The sequence below is a fragment of the Mastigoproctus giganteus genome, chromosome 6 (assembly GCF_048544385.1).
Source record: "Mastigoproctus giganteus isolate SK-2022 chromosome 6, ASM4854438v1, whole genome shotgun sequence".
Taxonomy (NCBI): Eukaryota; Metazoa; Arthropoda; class Arachnida; order Uropygi; family Thelyphonidae; genus Mastigoproctus; species Mastigoproctus giganteus.
Genome location: NC_143580.1, coordinates 118254051 through 118271304, shown reverse-complemented (window position 1 = coordinate 118271304; position 17254 = coordinate 118254051). Strand labels below are relative to the sequence as shown.

At 35.9% G+C, this 17254-nt stretch overlaps 1 protein-coding gene across 1 annotated transcript in view; it reads left to right on the top strand.

Annotated features, from left to right (window-relative positions):
* Positions 1–16140, top strand: part of LOC150084532 (ecdysteroid-phosphate phosphatase-like) — a 390193-nt gene extending 374053 nt beyond the window's left edge. Inside the window, exon 13 of the mRNA XM_090375298.1 lies at positions 15902–16140. Coding sequence (XP_090231424.1) covers positions 15902–16140 — 239 coding nt within the window. The remainder of the gene's footprint in view (positions 1–15901) is intronic.
* Positions 16141–17254: the final 1114 nt, after the last annotated feature.

Sequence of the window (17254 nt, the reverse complement as noted above, 5' to 3'; positions counted from 1 at the left end):
AGCCTACATGAAAAGAAACTTGAACAACTACCATCTAGGACAGGGGTAGGGAACATTTTTACATTGGAACACCATCTTTTGTTTAACCAAGATACTATTAGGCTGCATGGCAAGAATTAAATATATCCAAAAAAAATTTATATTTTTGTAGGCTTATTTACAATTTTAATTACAGCCTGTTATTGTATGAGGAATTTAAATGAAAAATTAGCTAAGACATGTATTTGTTTAGCAAAGATGATAACAAAACTAAAAATGGACAAATTTAGACAACAAATACATTTAATATTCGAGAAGTTGAAGCTGATTGAGCAGAATCTATATGGGAAACAATAATATTCTGTAAAGATTAGTGAATTAGATTAAATGCTTTATTTTGTATTTACTTTAATATATAATTCATTATTATTTTCCTTAACTGGAAAAGGCAGTGCATACATTTTATTTAACACATACATTTTCTTTAAAATGTTACAGTTCTTTCTTAAGAAGCTCTCAGGCCTGTGACATGAATCACTCAGTGGTTCCCAGTTTGCCAATTACCGAGTTGCATAGATAACTATAGATATAGATAACTACGCAGTTATCTATATAAATAATTTTGCCTCTTCACTTTGTTTTGTCCTCTATCGATCTATCCAATATTTTTTTGACTCATATTCCTTTTGGTAATGTATGGTGTAAATGTAAACTAATTTATATAAGGAGAATAACAATATATAAAAAAGAGAATAGATAAAATTTACCTTAAAAATATTTTGAGTTTGGTGTTGTCATGAAGTAAAAAGCAGATTTTGCATTTGAGAGAAATAGACAAAAGGCCACAACTGGTACCCCAAAAGGCCACAGGTTCCCCACCCCTGATCTAGGATAAAGAGATGGATTGTTGCTTTCATAAAGGTGACTACAATGGGAGCAACTGATAATGTTACCATCAGCAAATATTAAATGGGAAGCATTCAGGGAAATAATCAGGAAAGCTACTAAAAAAGAGAAGCTACTAGGCTTTTCATACCAACTAAGAAATACTGTTTAAGGCTTAGATCTAAATGGATGTCAAATGAACTAATGAGACTTGTGGCAGAGAAGAAAGGGCCTTAGAGGGGAACAGGTTTTCTGTGTGTTATCAGACACTCAGTCTAAAACACCGATGGATCCAATATCTTTCTATTTCAGAAGAGCTAGAAGTCCAGTTGGCCTGCTTCCCTAAAATCCACTCGTGCACACCTCGATGGTAAGCCCTGTTACGTCACTTAGGTGACAACGAACAGGTAGAGTGGTTCTCTTCAAGATGCCCGGTCAGCGTGGAGGAAAAGACCAAACCCTCCAGCACATGACAGCACGACGAAACAAATGGCCCTCAGTCCCCGGCAGCTTTCACTCCCCCTCTTACAGCAGCGAGAGGATTAGAGTGGAAGCAGAGCGTGCAAAGAATCTCTGGGTACAACCAGGCTGCCATGCACGGAAACTGAACTTGGCCTGTTATTATGTAAGATTGCTCATCAGTGAAGACAGGATATTAGAGCTGGAAAAGGAATTAGAAAATGTGAATTGGAATATCATTGGTTTGGCTGAAACAAGAAGAAGAAGAAATGAATCACTCATAAGTTTATCAAGTGGAAATCTGCTGTACACCAATGGAAACAGTGAAAGGAGTGAAGGTGGAGTTCGGTTTCTGGTCCATAAAGATTTAAAAAACAACATTTTGGAATTCAAAAGTAAATCTCCAAGGGTATCAAGACTACTACTCAGGATTTCTAAGAGTTACAAGCTAAAGGGTATAATGATTTTTGCACCAAAATCGAGCCAAGATGATGAAGAGGTTGAAGAAATCTATACCGAAATTGAGTGTCTGGATGAGCAAAAAACCCACTACACTGTCATTATGGGGGACTTCAATACTAAGGTTGGAAAGAGACAAAACAGTGCAGAAAGGGGAACTATAGGAAATTTTGGTACTGGTAAAAGAAATGAAAGAGGTGAAAGACTTGTGGAATTTGCAGAATCTTGAGGAATGTCAGTAATGAACACTTTTTTCAAGAAAACGGTGAACAGAAAGTGGATATGGAAGAGCCCAAATAGATTAATAACTAATGAAACTGACTTCATCCTCAATAATGGAAGATATATCGTGAATGATGTTACCGTCCTGAATAAGGTAAATGTTGGAAGTGATCACAGAATGGTAAGGTGCACACTTGATGTAGATGTAAGAAAATAAAGGAAAAAAACTGACTCGAGTAAATAATACAAAGGTCTTTGAGATAACAGAAAAGGAGAAAAAGCAGTATGTACTGGAACTTAAAAACAAGTTTGAGGTTCTCCAGACTATTCAGGACCAAGATATCGATAAGGAATACTACAATTTTCTGAAAGTGATAAGTCCCAAGAAACCTATAGGTAAAAAGAAATCCAAAGAAGAAAAAATTAATCAAGAAACAATTGTCATGAACCGAAGACGACAAATGAAGAGCAAGATAAACACTAACAAGGATAAAATTGAGTAGTCTGAGTTATGCAAAGCTATTAGAAAGAGTTATGCAAAGCTATTAGAAAGAGTTATGCAAAGCTATTATTTCCTATTAAGGGAAAACAAAGGATTTAAATCAGCAGCAGGAATACAGAAAGATGAATGATACTGAAACTGAAGAATAGTGATGGTGGACCTATAAATAGCAGAGAAGGCATAATTCAAATAGCAGAAGACTACTATAGAGAATTATACAAGGAGCGAGGGAATGATGCCAGCAGTGGGGAAGATGAATCACAAATTAGTAACACATACAACATATCTGATATCCTTCCTGATGAGGCAAAACATGCGTTGAAGAAAATGAAGAATCAGAAAGCCCCAGCGGGGGGGGGTGAAGTTACTGTAGAGTTGTTAAAATTTTGAGGAAGAGACATGACACAAAAACTGGCAAGACTCTTCACAAAATGCATAAAAAAAGGTGTGATGCCTAAGGAGTGGAATAATGCAATCATAGTTTTGCTGCATAAGAAAGGAGATAAATCAGAAATTGAAAGTTATAGAACTTGTTGTCCCACATCTACATGTTGTTCACAAGGGTCATTACTAACAGATTAGGAAGAATACTTGATGAGAATCAACCGAAAGAGCAAGCTGGCTTTAGCACAGTATTTTCAACTATGGATCACCTTCAAGTAATATCACAGCTAATGGAGAAAGCAAATGAATGTAAAACACCATTATGCCGGGCATTTGTGGATTATGAAAAGGCATTTGACTCCATACAGCATAAGGCAGTGTTTCGGGCACTGGAAAGACAAGGCATAAATACCCCACATATTATGATTTTGAAGAAAATATATGAGAGTGCTACCTCCTTTATTAGACTAGACAAAGACAGTAGGAAATTTAAAATCGAGAAAGGAGTTCGACAAGGGGAGATAATATCTCCGAAGTTGTGTACTGCTGCCTTTGAGGAAACTTTCAGAAGATTAGTCTGGTCGCAGAAAGGAGGCAATGTGAATGAGAGTACCTAAACCATTTACAATTTGCAGATGACATTGTGGTCATAAGCCACGATCCCAAAGAATTAGAGGAAAATCTTAATCAGTTGTGCAGAGTTAGTAAGGATTTTGGACTAAAGATGAATATGGCTAAAACAAAAGTAATGATGAACAAATATGCCACAGAAAGGGATATAATCATTGAATGAGCAGTAATTGAAAAGGTGGAGTCACATACTTATCTGGGACAAGTTATTAGCTTTAATAATGGTAAATGGCCGGAAGTCAAGAGAAGAATAAATTTTGGATGGAAAGCATTCAAGAAATATAGTCACATACTGAGGAGCAATATCCCAATTTGTCTGAAACGTAAAATAATGAACAAATGTATACTCCCCACCGTGACTTATGGAAGTGAAACTTGGGCACTCACCAAAAGAATGGAAGAGAAGCTGAGAACTACCCAGTGAAGAATGGAACGAATTATATTGGAAATCAGACTGTTAGATAAGAAGAGAAACACGTGGATTAGGCAGAAAACTCAAGTAAAGGACATTCTTATCAAAACTAAAGAACTAAAACGGTCTTGGGCAGAAGACATGATGACAGATGGACAAAAGCCAACCGGGCTAGCCGGGTGGGTAAAGTGCCTGCCTGGCAACCCAAAGGTCGCGGGTTCAAATCCCGCCTCAGGCTTGGATAAAGTACTGCAAAAACCTTGGGAGGTGCATTATGGCCACAGAAGTCAATGCGCCGGCAACTACCAAATAAAAAAAAATAAAAAAAAAAAGATGGACTAAGAAAATAACAGAATGGTACCCAAGAGGTGCTAAAAGAAAACCTTCAAGACAATGATGGAGATGGACAGATAAAATTAATTAGTTTGTTGGTAGTAAATGTTTGGTCATTGCACAAAACAGAAGGAATTGGAAAGTTGCTGGAGAGGCCTTTATCCTGCAGTGGATTGAAAATGGCTGATGATGATGTTATGTCATGAAGTAAAAAGCAGATTTTGCATTTGAGAGAAATAGACAAAAGGCTGCAGTTTCCCCACCCCTGAGCTAGGATAAAGAGACAGGTTGTTGCTTTCATGAAGGCAACTACAGTGGGAGCAACTGATAATGTTACCATCAGCAAAGTTTAAATGGGAAGCATTCAAAGAAATAATCAGAGAAGTTACTAGGCTTTTCATACCAACTAAGGAATGCTCTTTAAGGCTTAGACCTAAATGGATGTCAGATGAACTAATGAGACTTTTTGGCAGAGAAAAAAAGTGCATGGGATACGTATAAATTATCAGGTGATGCAGAAGCCTATGATTGATATAAACTAGTCTGTAATCAAGGAGGTGAGGAAAGCCATGGCAAATTACAAAATGTCTCTGGCAAAAAATACTAAGTAAAGCCCTTTTTACTTTTATTAATAGAAGAAATGGGTTGAATTGCATTGGTCCTCTTCCATTGATATCAATGGTTTGACTGTTGATGATCCTGCTCAGGTTGCTGACAAACCGAATATGTATTTTGCATCTACATTCACACATAAGGAATTCTTTAGGGAAGTGTATGCCACAAGTTTATCAAACTCTAACAGGGAGCTAAATGATTTCATAATAACTGAGAGGAAAGTGAAAAAGAAATTGAGTGAAAGTGAAAAAAGAAAGTGAAAAATACAAATTAAACATAAACAGAAAATAGGTCTAGGATGGATGGGATCTATCCAGTTATATTAAGGAGGTAAGCAAACCCTTAGTCATAATTATGAGAGCATCCTTGGATTCACAGGAGGTCCCTGTGGACTGGAGCTGTGCAAATGTTTCCCCAGTTCACAAAGGGGATCAAAGAGTGACACGAGTAATTACAGTCCTATTAGCTTAACTTCTGGTACAGAAAAAAAGAGTGGAATTCACTGATTAAAGTAGTAATCTAAGACCATCTAGACAGGAGTGTAGTTATACTTCAGTCACAGCATGGGTTTGTTAAAAGGAAATCTTGTCTGACCAATTTGATTGGATACTATGATGCAGTCACAAGGGAACTGGATGCAAAAAATAATTTTCATACTTGGATTTCAGAATGGATTTTGATATAATAGATGTCGAAGTAATGGCACCCTAAATAACAGAACATTCGAGCTAATGGCACATTGAGATCGGATGTTTACATACAGTGCCGAAAAAGAAAAGCAAGTCAGGCGATTCTTTTATTTGTTTTATGTTTGCCATTTTGAAAGTGAATTGTGACCTGATATCACAGATTATACTGCTGTTTTACATTTAAATTAAAAACCCCTCACCGTGGCTCCTAAAGTTAATAAACCTCATGGAGAGAAGAAAAAAACAACATTAAATCTTAGTGACAAACTTATTATAATCCGAACTATTACATTAGGGTCACCCGGAAAGTTAATTCGTATAACCCTGTGTCTGTAAATTGCATGTTTTCTCTGGTCGATTTGCCTGCTTTGCTGGATGAATAACCCCAGTTTTCCTGGGGGAAAAATCTTGCTATCTATGCCCGAGACCAACTAACTCAGCCACAGAACCCATACCTTTTCCACTTGTTGTGGGAAGGATGTGACAACTGTGCTACCATTCAGACTAAACTTGATATAATAAAGAAAATAGAACGGAGTATAGATAGGAGTGTATTAATTGCAGAATATAACATTGGATCGTCAACGTATTTGTTTTTTCTGTGCATTTAATAAAATTGCATTCTTCTTCTCTTTATTTCTTATTTCACCTCATTATTTCTGCATTAAATATATTAAAAATAAAACTTTCTAGATAACAGAAAAATTGAAATAATGGCACCTTGAATCCTTGAAAGTGCCATTATTCTGAAAATCTACTCTACTTTTCACATAAAAGACTGTACAAATTGGAGTAGTGTGGCATTAAGAGCAAGTTACTGCTATGGATAAAGCGATAGTTGAGTGGGAGAAGACAGTGTGATTATCAATGGGCACTTCTCTTTGTGGACTAATTTTATTAGTGGAGTTCCACAGGGTTCATTGCTTTTCTGTATTAATGAATGATACTGATGAAGTTATATCAGGCTTAATGTCTAAGTTTACATATGCTAAAAAGATTGGCAGGGCAGTTATTGTTATTGTTATTTTTGGTTTTTAGGAGCATTAGCAACAAAGGCCATATTGCTCCGGGGATATGCGGTGGACATTCCCTGACCTTTCTGCATCCTCCGTATTTGGTGGTCACAGGCTCGAACCCCGGTCTAATCAAGAAGCATGTGCTACGCACTGCTGCTCCTGCCCACCTGGCTACGAAGGCACCCCAGGGCAGTTAATGACAGTAATGATGGCATGCTACTTCAACAACATCTAGAAAAATTAGGCGGCAAACAGACTGAGAAATGGCAATTGAAGTTTAGCATTGAAAGATGCAGAGTACTGCATATATAGGTAGCAGTAATCCCAGTGTGTGTTATCAGACACTCAGCCTAAAACACTGATGGATCCATATCTCTCTATTACAGAAGATTTAGTAGAAGTCCGGTTGGCCTGCCTCCCTAAAATCCACTCGTGCACACCTTATCGATGGTAAGCCCTGTTACGTCACTTAGGTGGCAACGAACGTGTAGAGTGGTTCTCTTCAAGACACCTGGTCAGCGTGAAGAGGAAAACACCAAACCCTCCAGCATATGACAGCACAACAATACAAATGGCCCTCAGTCCCCAGCAGCTTTCACTCCCCCTCTTACGGCAGCGAGAGGATCAGAGTGGAAGCAGAGGGTGCTAAGAATCTGTGGGTATGACCAGGCTGCCATACATGGAAACTGAACTTGGCCTGTTATAACGTAAGATCACTCGTCGGTGAAGACAGGATATTAGAGCTGGAAAAGGATTTAGAAAATGGAATATCATCAGTTTGGCTGAAACAAGAAGAAGAAATGAATCATAAGTTTATCAAGTGGAAATCTGCTGTACACCAATGGAAACAGTGAAAGGAGTGAAGGTGGAGTTGGGTTTCTAATCCATAAAGATTTAAAAAACAACATTTTGGAATTCAAAAGTACATCACCAAGGGTGTCAAGACATACTCAAAATTTCTAAGAGGTACAAGCTAAAGGTTATAATGATTTATGCACCAACATCAAGCCATGATGATGAAGAGTTTAAGAAATGTACACCGAAATTGAGTGTCTTCTAGATGAGCAGAAAACCACTATTATTATGGGGGACTTCAATGCTAAGGTTGGAAAAAGACAAAAGAGCGCAGAAAGGGGAACTATAGGAAATTTTGGTACTGGTAAAAGAAATGAAAGAGGTGAAAGACTTGTGGAATTTGCAGAATCTTGAGGAATGTCAGTAATGAACACTTTTTTCAAGAAAAGGGTGAACAGAAAGTGGACATGGAAGAGTCAAAATGGATTAACAACTAATGAAATCGACTTCATCCTCACTAACAGAAGATATATCGTGAATGATGTTACCGTTCTGAATAAGGTAAATGTTGGAAGTGATCACAGAATGGTAAGATGTACACTTGATATAGATGTAGGAAAGGAAAAAACTGACTCGAGTAAATAATACAAAGGTCTTTGAGATAACAGAAGAGAAGAAAAAGCAGTATGTACTGGAACTTAAGAACAAGTCTGAGCTTCTGCAGACTGCTCAGGACCAAGATATCGATGAGGAATATTACAAATTTCTGAAAGTGATAAAGCCCAAGAAACCTATAAGGAAAAAGAAATCCAAAGAAGAAAAAATTAGTCAAGAAACACTTGTTATGATGAACCAAAAGCAAAAAATGAAGAGCAAGATTAAACACTGACAAGGAAAAAATTGAGTATACTGAGTTATGCAAAGCCATTAGAAAGAGACTCAGAGAGGACAAAAGAAGATTTAACACAAGAAAAGTACCACAAGCATTAAAGGAAAACAAAGGACTTAAATCAGCAGCCATGAGCAGTAATACAGAAAGACAAATGATACCGAAACTGAAGAATAGCGATGCTGTACTTATAAACAGCAGAGAAGGCATAATTCAAATAGCAGAAGCTCCTTGTACAATTCTCTATAGAGAATTTTTATTGTACAAGGAGCGAGGGAATGATGCCAGCAGTGGGGAAGATGGATTGCAAAGTAGCAACACATACGACATACCCGATATTCTTCCTGATGAGGTAGAACATGCATTGAAGAAAATTAAGAATAGGAAAGCCCCGGGGGAAGATAAAGTTTTTTTTTTTTTTTTTTTTTTTTATGTGAACCCCAAACTCGAGAGGTATTAGAACCTATAGTACTTAGTACCGTGCTTTGGTTAGGGTTGAAAGAGAAGTATGGGGGGAATGCCGGAAACTTTGCTCTAGAGACTAAACATGGGTTTCACCACTTCAAGCCTCCAATAAGCAAAGTGGTGGTATTGCACTGGTCGATGAGAGTCATCTGCCACCTTACTTCCCCCTTGTGAACAAGTTGTTCACAAGGGTCATTACTAACAGATTAGAAAGAATACGTGATGAGAATCAACCGAAAGAGCAAGCGGCTTTAGGACAGGATTATCACCTTCAAGTAATATCACAGCTAATGGAGAAAGCAAATGAATATAAAACACCATTATGCCTGGCATTTGTGGATTATGAAAAGGCATTTGACTCCATACAGCATAAGGCAATGTTTCGGGCACTGGAAAGACAAGGCATAGATACTCCACATATTATGATTTTGAAGAAAATATATATGAGAGTGCTACCTCCTTTATTAGACTAAACAAAGACGGTAGGAAATTTAAAATCGAGAAAGGAGTTCGACAAGGGGAGACATTATCTCCGAAGTTGTTTACTGCTGGCCTTGAGGAAGCTTTCAGAATAGACTGGTCGCAGAAAGGAGTCAATGTGAACGGAGAGTACCTAAACCATTTACGATTTGCAGATAACATTGTGGTCATAAGCCACAATCCCAAAGAATTAGAGGAAAATTTTAATCAGTTATGCACAATTAGTAAGGATTTTGGACTAAAGATGAATATGGCTAAAACAAAAGTAATGATAAACAAGTACCACAGAAAGGGAAATAATAACTGAAGGAGCAATAATTGAAAAGGTGGAGTCGTATACTTATCTGGGACAAGTTATTAGCTGTAATAATGATAAATGGCTGGAAGTCAAGAGAAGAATAAATTTTGGATGGATAGCATTCAGGAAATATAGTCACATACTGAGGAGCAATATCCCCGTTTGTCTGAAATGTAAAATAATGAACCAATGTATACTCCCCACCATGACTTATGGAAGTGAAACTTGGGGACTCACCCAAAGAACGGAAGAGAAGCTGAGAACTACACAGCAAAGAATGGAACGAATTATATTGGGAATCAGACTGTTAGATAAGAAGAGAAACATGGATTAGGCAGCAAACTCAAGTAAAGGACATTCTTATCAAAACTAAAGAACTAAAATGGTCTTGGGCAGGACAAATAGCTCGAAGACATGATGACAGATGGACTAAGAAAATAACAGAATGGTACCCAAGAGGAGCTAGAAGAAAACCTGGAAGACAAAGGCGGAGATGGATAGATGAAATTCATGAGTTTGTGGGTAGTAAATGGATGGCCAGTGCTCAAAACAGAAGGAACTGGAAAGTTGCTGGAGAGGCCTTATCCTGCAGTGGATTGAAAATGGCTGATGATGATGAATCCCAGAATAGTGTACCGACTGTGTGGTACTACACTTCGGCTAGTATAAAATGAAAAAGGCTGGTGATTCTGCAGTAAGATATGAAATCCTACAAGCAGTGCTGACAGGCTACCAAGACAGCTCGTGGGGTTTTGTTATTGATATATGGGAATTATGCTAGCAGAGATAAGGTGATTATCCTATTATATAAGTCAGAGGTCAGGCCGTATCTTGAGTCCTGCATACAGTTCTGGAGGTCTCATTTTAGGATGGACATAGAGCTGCTTGAACTTTTGTATAGAGAAAGGCAAAGAGATTGGTTGAGGTGAACAAATGAGTGCTCTTACAAATGCAGCATCTGGAGACTAGGTGCCGCCTGCAAGGTGATCGCAGTGAACTGTTTAAGACTTTGAATGAGCTAAGCATGCTCAATGCTGATAGGATTCTTCCTCCTGTTCAGACTACATCAGAAAATGCAAAGTACTGTATACATACATGAAGGGATATAAATTCAAATCGAAGAAGGAAGTTTGCCGTTAGCTCATGGATGGTTGATTGCTGAAAGAAGCTTCCATCTGTTGTTGTGAAAGTGGATAGTTTGAATAAATTCAAGGAAGATCTGGATAAACTATTGGAGTGGACGGATAGGTGAAATGGGGAATTTTTTTTTTTTTTTAAACTGATGGTGTATAAGCTTTCTTGCATAATTTGCCAGTACTAATACTAGCCTTGCCAAAAAGCTGAAGTAGATAATTATGTTTAAACACTGAAAGACATTAAAATCAACTCTAAGTGCATATCAAAAACTCAAGTTAAAATTACTAAATTTGGGCATTGTGTATATCATGGAAAAAGCATAACCTTTTATGTAACTTTCTTGTTTTACTCTTTTTGGTTCCCCTAAGCATTATGGCACTGATACAACTTACTGTATAGGATAGCACTCCACTATATGTTACAAACTTGTGCTTTGTCTCAGTAGGTATTCACTCAAACCGTTGTACATGGAAAACCTTGTATCTTGGACTTAGTCAAAATTTCAGGTTATCATATTACAGCCATACATGAATGGGACGAGGATATATGAAACTTATACAAAGCATCCCACATCAAGAGATGAGCAATAGCTAGTACAGGCACTCCCTGGCTTACGTAATACTCTACTTATGGAAATTTGACTTTACGTTTTACCGGCCGGTGCAAACGTAAAAAATAAATAGTCACGGAAATGTATTTTGCATCCTGTAGGAATAAATGGAAGTATCATGAAAATATCGTAATGTGAACCCAGTAACACATTGGTTTTTTTTTTTTTTTTTTTTTTGGTAATTCATTCCAAGACCTCAGAAGTTGAAATTTTTGCTATATAACTAAGTAGTTTATCTCTCTAAAAGGTCAATTTTTATAATGGAAATTGCACTACTTTCATCGTTATCATTGCACTACTTTCATCGTTATCATCGTTATCATATAACGGTTTCACCGTTATAAGAATCAGTTTTGAACACCTTTGTGATATTTTTCTAAAACACATTTCTGGAGGTCACCACCATAAAATAAAAACAATTTGCACTTTCAGGTTTATTGGGCTTTTCTGATATCCCAATCTATTATAAACAGGTAGTAAACTTGATCTTATTGCATTTGCAATAATACCAATAACTGGAGTTCTGAGTTTTTGCGTTATGGTATTATGGTGAAATGATTTCTCCTTCACTGAAATCTTCAATCATATAAAAAACATAAATAAATTTTCAGACTCTTCTCTTTATTCCTATTTACTTATTACAATGGTGAAGGGAAAGGGACCAATGGAAAGTGCAAGTCCCCAGCTAGGAAATGAAACAAAATTGATTTAGAAATGAAGATGATTAAGAAGTACGAGGCAGGACAAATTTTGTCATCTATTGCATGGAATTAAGTCTCATTGCTTCAACAGTGAATATTATTTTAAGGGACTGTACATGTATAAAATAACATGTTAAAGGATCAACACATTTAAGATCAACAGTGATCACAAAACAGCATTAAGGTGTTATATTGAATATGTAAAAGCTATTAATAACGTGGATGGAAAATCAGATTCAGAAGCAAGTGCCCCTGAGTCCAGTAGTCATTCAAGCAAAAGCAAGGAGTATTTATGAAGGTATTAAGGATAAGTATGTAAACCCCAAGCCAAGTTCATGGCAAGCAACGGGTGGTTTAATAGGTTCAAGCATCATGCTGGTTTTCAAAACGTTAAAGTATGCAGTGAAGTCACCAGTGCCGATTCTGCATCTGCAAAGAAATTTTGTGAAGTGTCGAAAAAGCCTTTTATAAATCTCAACAGCCCTCAACTTCCACAGTGGTGTGCTTATCAGCTGGAGAGTTAATTCTGGCAACGATGCTCGAAAGGTAAAACTTACCTGTCCTCTCTCTTTTTGTAACTTTTTGTACACTTTTCTAATTTTTCCTGCGCATGAGATAAAAAAATTTAATAAATAATTCTATTTACACGTTTGTCAAACATTTCTTTTTTGCTTCGATAAAATTCAGTGCGCATAGTTGCGAGTGCTGCATAAGCATTTAGAGAAATTCCGACTTACATAAAATTTGGCTTGCGTAGAGTTCTGCGGACCGCAACCCTTATGTAAGTCGGGGAGTGGCTGTACATATGTATTTGCATTCCGTAAGAATAAATGGAGATATAATGAAAATATCGTAATGTGAACCCAATAACGCTTTTTTTTTTTTTTATTTGGTAATTCGTTCCAAGACCTTGGAAGTTGAAATTTTTGCTATATAACTAAGTAGTTTATCTCTCTAAAAGGACATTTTTATAATGGAAATTGCACTACACTTTCATCATTATCATATGTTCCGTTATAAGAATCAGTTTTGAACGCCTTTGTGATATTTTTCTAAAACATTTCTGGAGGTCACTACCATAAAACAAAAACAATTTGCACTTACAGGTCAATTGGGCTTTTCTGTTAGCACAATCTATTATAAACGGGTAGCAACAATACCGATAACTGGAATTCTGTTGGTTTTTATGTTACGATATTATGGTGAAATGATTTCTCCTTCACTGAAATCTTCAATTGTATAAAAAACAAATAAATTTTCAGAATCTTCTCTTCATTCCTATTTACTTATTATGATGGTGAAGGGAAAAGGTCCAATGGAAAGTGCAAGTCGCCAGCTAGGAAATAAAACAAAATTGATTTAGAAATGAAGATGCAAGAAATGAAGAAATGCAGAACAGAAGTATGAAGCAGGACAGAGTTTGTCACATATTGCACGGAATTAGGTCTCGCTACTTCAACAGTGAATACTATTTTAAGGGACCATGCATGTATAAAAGAACATGTTAAAGGATCAATACATTTAAAATCAACAGTGATCATAAAACAGCTTTCAGGTGCCATATCGAAGATGGAAAAGCAAGTGCCCCTGAGTCCAATGGCCATTCAAGCAGAAGCAAGAAGTATTTATGAAGACATTAAGGATAAGTACGGCGAACCCCAAGTCAAGTTCGTGGCAAGCAGTGGGTGTTTTGATAGGTTCAAGCATCGCGATGGTTTCCAAAACATTAAAGTATGCAGTGAAGTCGTCAGTGCCAATTCTGCAGCTGTGTGATGTGTTGGAAAAAACCTCTTCTAAGTCTCCACATACCTCAACTTTCGCAGGCACGTCCTTATCAGCTTCAGAGTTCATTCTGGCAATGATGCTTGAAAGGTAAAACTTGCTCTCATTAATTATGCCTGTCTCCTCTCTTTTTTGTAATTTTATAATTTTGAAATTTTTGTAAATTTGAACACTTCTAATTTTTCCTGGGCATGAGATAAAAAAAATTTAATAAATAATTCTATTCACATGTTCGTTGAACATTTCTTTTTTGCTTCAATCAAATTCAGTACGCATAGTTGTTGAGTGCTGCCTAGGCATTTAGGGAAATTCCAACTTAAATAAAATTTGACTTATGTAGATTTATGTGGAATGCAACCCTTATGTAAGTCGGGGAGTGGCTGTACATGTAAAATTATTGTACTGTTACATGGAAAATTATTGTATTATAAAATAAAATAATGTTCTCTTCCAAAATAAGCCATGCCCAGTCGATCAACCAGCACAAAGGGTTTCACACTTACTTCCCTGGCAAATTTCTCTAATAAAGCAGGGTTTTCTTCCATCGTATATATCGTAAACACAAGCCATCGTAATGACTTGTGTTTTTGTTTTGAACCAATACAGTCCCAGATGGGCTATCTGCTTTTCTTTTTGGCAGTAAATGAGGTTTTAAGATGCAGGCATTTCTCAAACTGCATGCAGTTGGGCATATAACTAAGTAGTTTATGTTACTACATAGTTATGTGAAAATGCGAAAAAAAATATGTGAAATATACGGGGGGGAAAAAAAGCACATTTAATGGGTGTTATTATTTTATAGCAGGATAGGCACCTTGAAATGATGCATACAGGAAAAACACCAAAAGGGAAAAAAATCTTGTGATAACTGTAGAGGCACTATTATGCACTTACTCTGAACCTTTAATTGGAAAGGATAAGGTTGAACAAAGCTGCATTGAGTGCAACATTCGATTATTAAATGGCATCAATGATAAACATGTAAATTGCTGAAACAATGAAATATTTGCTATTAGAATTAATTTATTTTTTATTTCACACTTAAAATCAAAAGCTACAAACATCTGTATGACTGTCTCACCAAGAAAAAACAGAGCTGACAACCTATGACTACAAGTGGTAGATGTATGCACGATGAAAACGTCCTTAGATTCCTTCACATATTTAGCTTCAATTCCTATATGTTGGATCATCAGCCAATATTTGGAACAGTGTGTCTGAATTTTCTACTGCTGTGCATGCATTTAACTCCTGATGACAGATTTTGGGCACAATGTGACCGAAAACTTCTAGATTTTTACTCACTGTCCACTTACTAAGTAGCAGTGCATTTAACGACAAATAAATATAATATGTTATTTGTTTCAGTGGAATGAATACACTGCTACTTTTAAATTTTTTTTAAAGATGAAATAGTAATAACTGACCTCCCCCTCCCCCTTGTGCGGAAGCAGTTATAAAAGCCCACCTTAACCCCTTCACAAGTGAGTTGCCCAAATGTCAGTTCCTGTGATCAATTTTCTGTAGGAGTGGGCTCCTGTAATTAGTTTTCTGTACAGGGGGATTGCTTCATGCCGGGCCGGTTGCTTCATGAAATTCTGGGAAATTAAAGACTTTGTTCTTAAATACTCTTAAATATTAATTTCTTTTTATTTTGACTTGATTGCCCAGCAATCTAGTAAAACTGCTGTCAAAAATCACCCAGAATTTTTGAAGAAATTGAAAAAAATTGTATAAAAAAATGAAAAACGACTCATTATGGTTTTTTTTTTTTTTTTAAGCAGCAACATCCTCTACATCTATGTATCACTTAATTTGATATCATCCATAACTGAATTGCAGAGAATTTCTTCAATTTTAATAAGCCAAAATCAGGCAATAGTGGCTGACAGGTGTGATATCCATCTCCAAGTTTCAAATTTCTGTGCTACCATCTATTAAAACTGTGTCTGCTTACAGTTGGTAACACAGATAAGAACTAGAAGAATGTATCAGAATGTACTAGAAGATTTCAAGATAAGTTGTGCTTAAATGTGCTTGAAATAGCCTTTAAAAATTTGAATCTAAATATATACCCATGAAAGATTAATAATCAAATTTAATTATCATTAATAAAAGGAAGTTATATTCAGTTGTTTTATTTTACTCCTACTCCACAGGTGGTAATATACTTCTAGTAGGTCATTCTGCAACCCTCGATACATGCACTCGTCAGCTCCTTGGGAAAAAGCCTCGAAACACGAATGATTTACTTCAAATAGTTCACAAGGTACCTTATTGTGGAGTTGTGGTAGCAGAAGAGCATTTTGATGGAAACTGGAATCTTATTAATCCCCCATTTCCTCCTTTAACACATGCTGGAAATATTAAATTTGATTGGAAATCTTTGCTTTCCTGACATAATCTATGCACTTAGGATGCTTGATTTTATGTTTTATTTTAGTTCATATGAGTACCTTTATGAATAAGTGCATAACATTTTTTTGTGAATTGAGTATATATTATATGATTTTGTTTACTACATGTAAATGGTTATATATAATTATCAAGTTAGAAAAGCATGTGATCTAATAGAAACATTTGTACATATCTTTTTTATTCTACTGTTCATGATCAGTTATTGTAAATAATTTTAAAAGTAGCTATCATACAAGCAGTGTGAATGCCTTCATCTGTATCTAGCTATAACAGCAAAGTGAAGCTTGCATACAAAAGCATCAACGCATTTGCACTACATGTGTGATATCTAATACCTTCTGTAGCATGAAGCTTTTAGCTCTCAACTTAAACAATTTATAAAAGTAGGTACTGTTTTCATTTTGTACAAGAATATATATATATATATATATATATATATATATATATATATATATATGAAATGCATGCATGTTTATATGTACATTATTTTTTGAAATTTTGTATAAGATTTATGATCTATAGATATATGTATAATAAGATGCAGTAATTACTCAACAGAAAAGGAAAATACTCTGTTGAAAAATTAAGTACCTCAGACGTATACAATTGACAGTGTTAATTTATTTTTTTAATATGAATTTGGAAATCAGTATGTTCAGCATCACTTTTGTTCAGCTATCAACAAAATCCTACATTACCGAGACTCATGGACTGATCGCTATTGTAGATTTGTTGGTATGCCTTTAAATTTAAAGATCATCAAGGTGTTGTAAATTTTAGTTTATTATGTACAACACATTAGGAAGTGAGAACTGTTCATTATTAGTTTTTGAATAACTTCTGATAATGTAGTAGCATCATAATAATTATGATGCTATTGTAAGTAGTGAAATTCAGAGTGTTGGCATGCAAATCAACTGTGTGACCCAAAATTCTTTAATGGCCAATGATCTTTATTTAAATCTTCTTATGGCTGGTATCAGCAGCTTTAGCAAATAAATAATTCTTGTTTAGTATTTCAGTCTTTGCATCTCTGAGATTAACTCATCTTGCCAAAATTAAAGAAATTTTTCATGGTTTTTCAGTCATGAAAT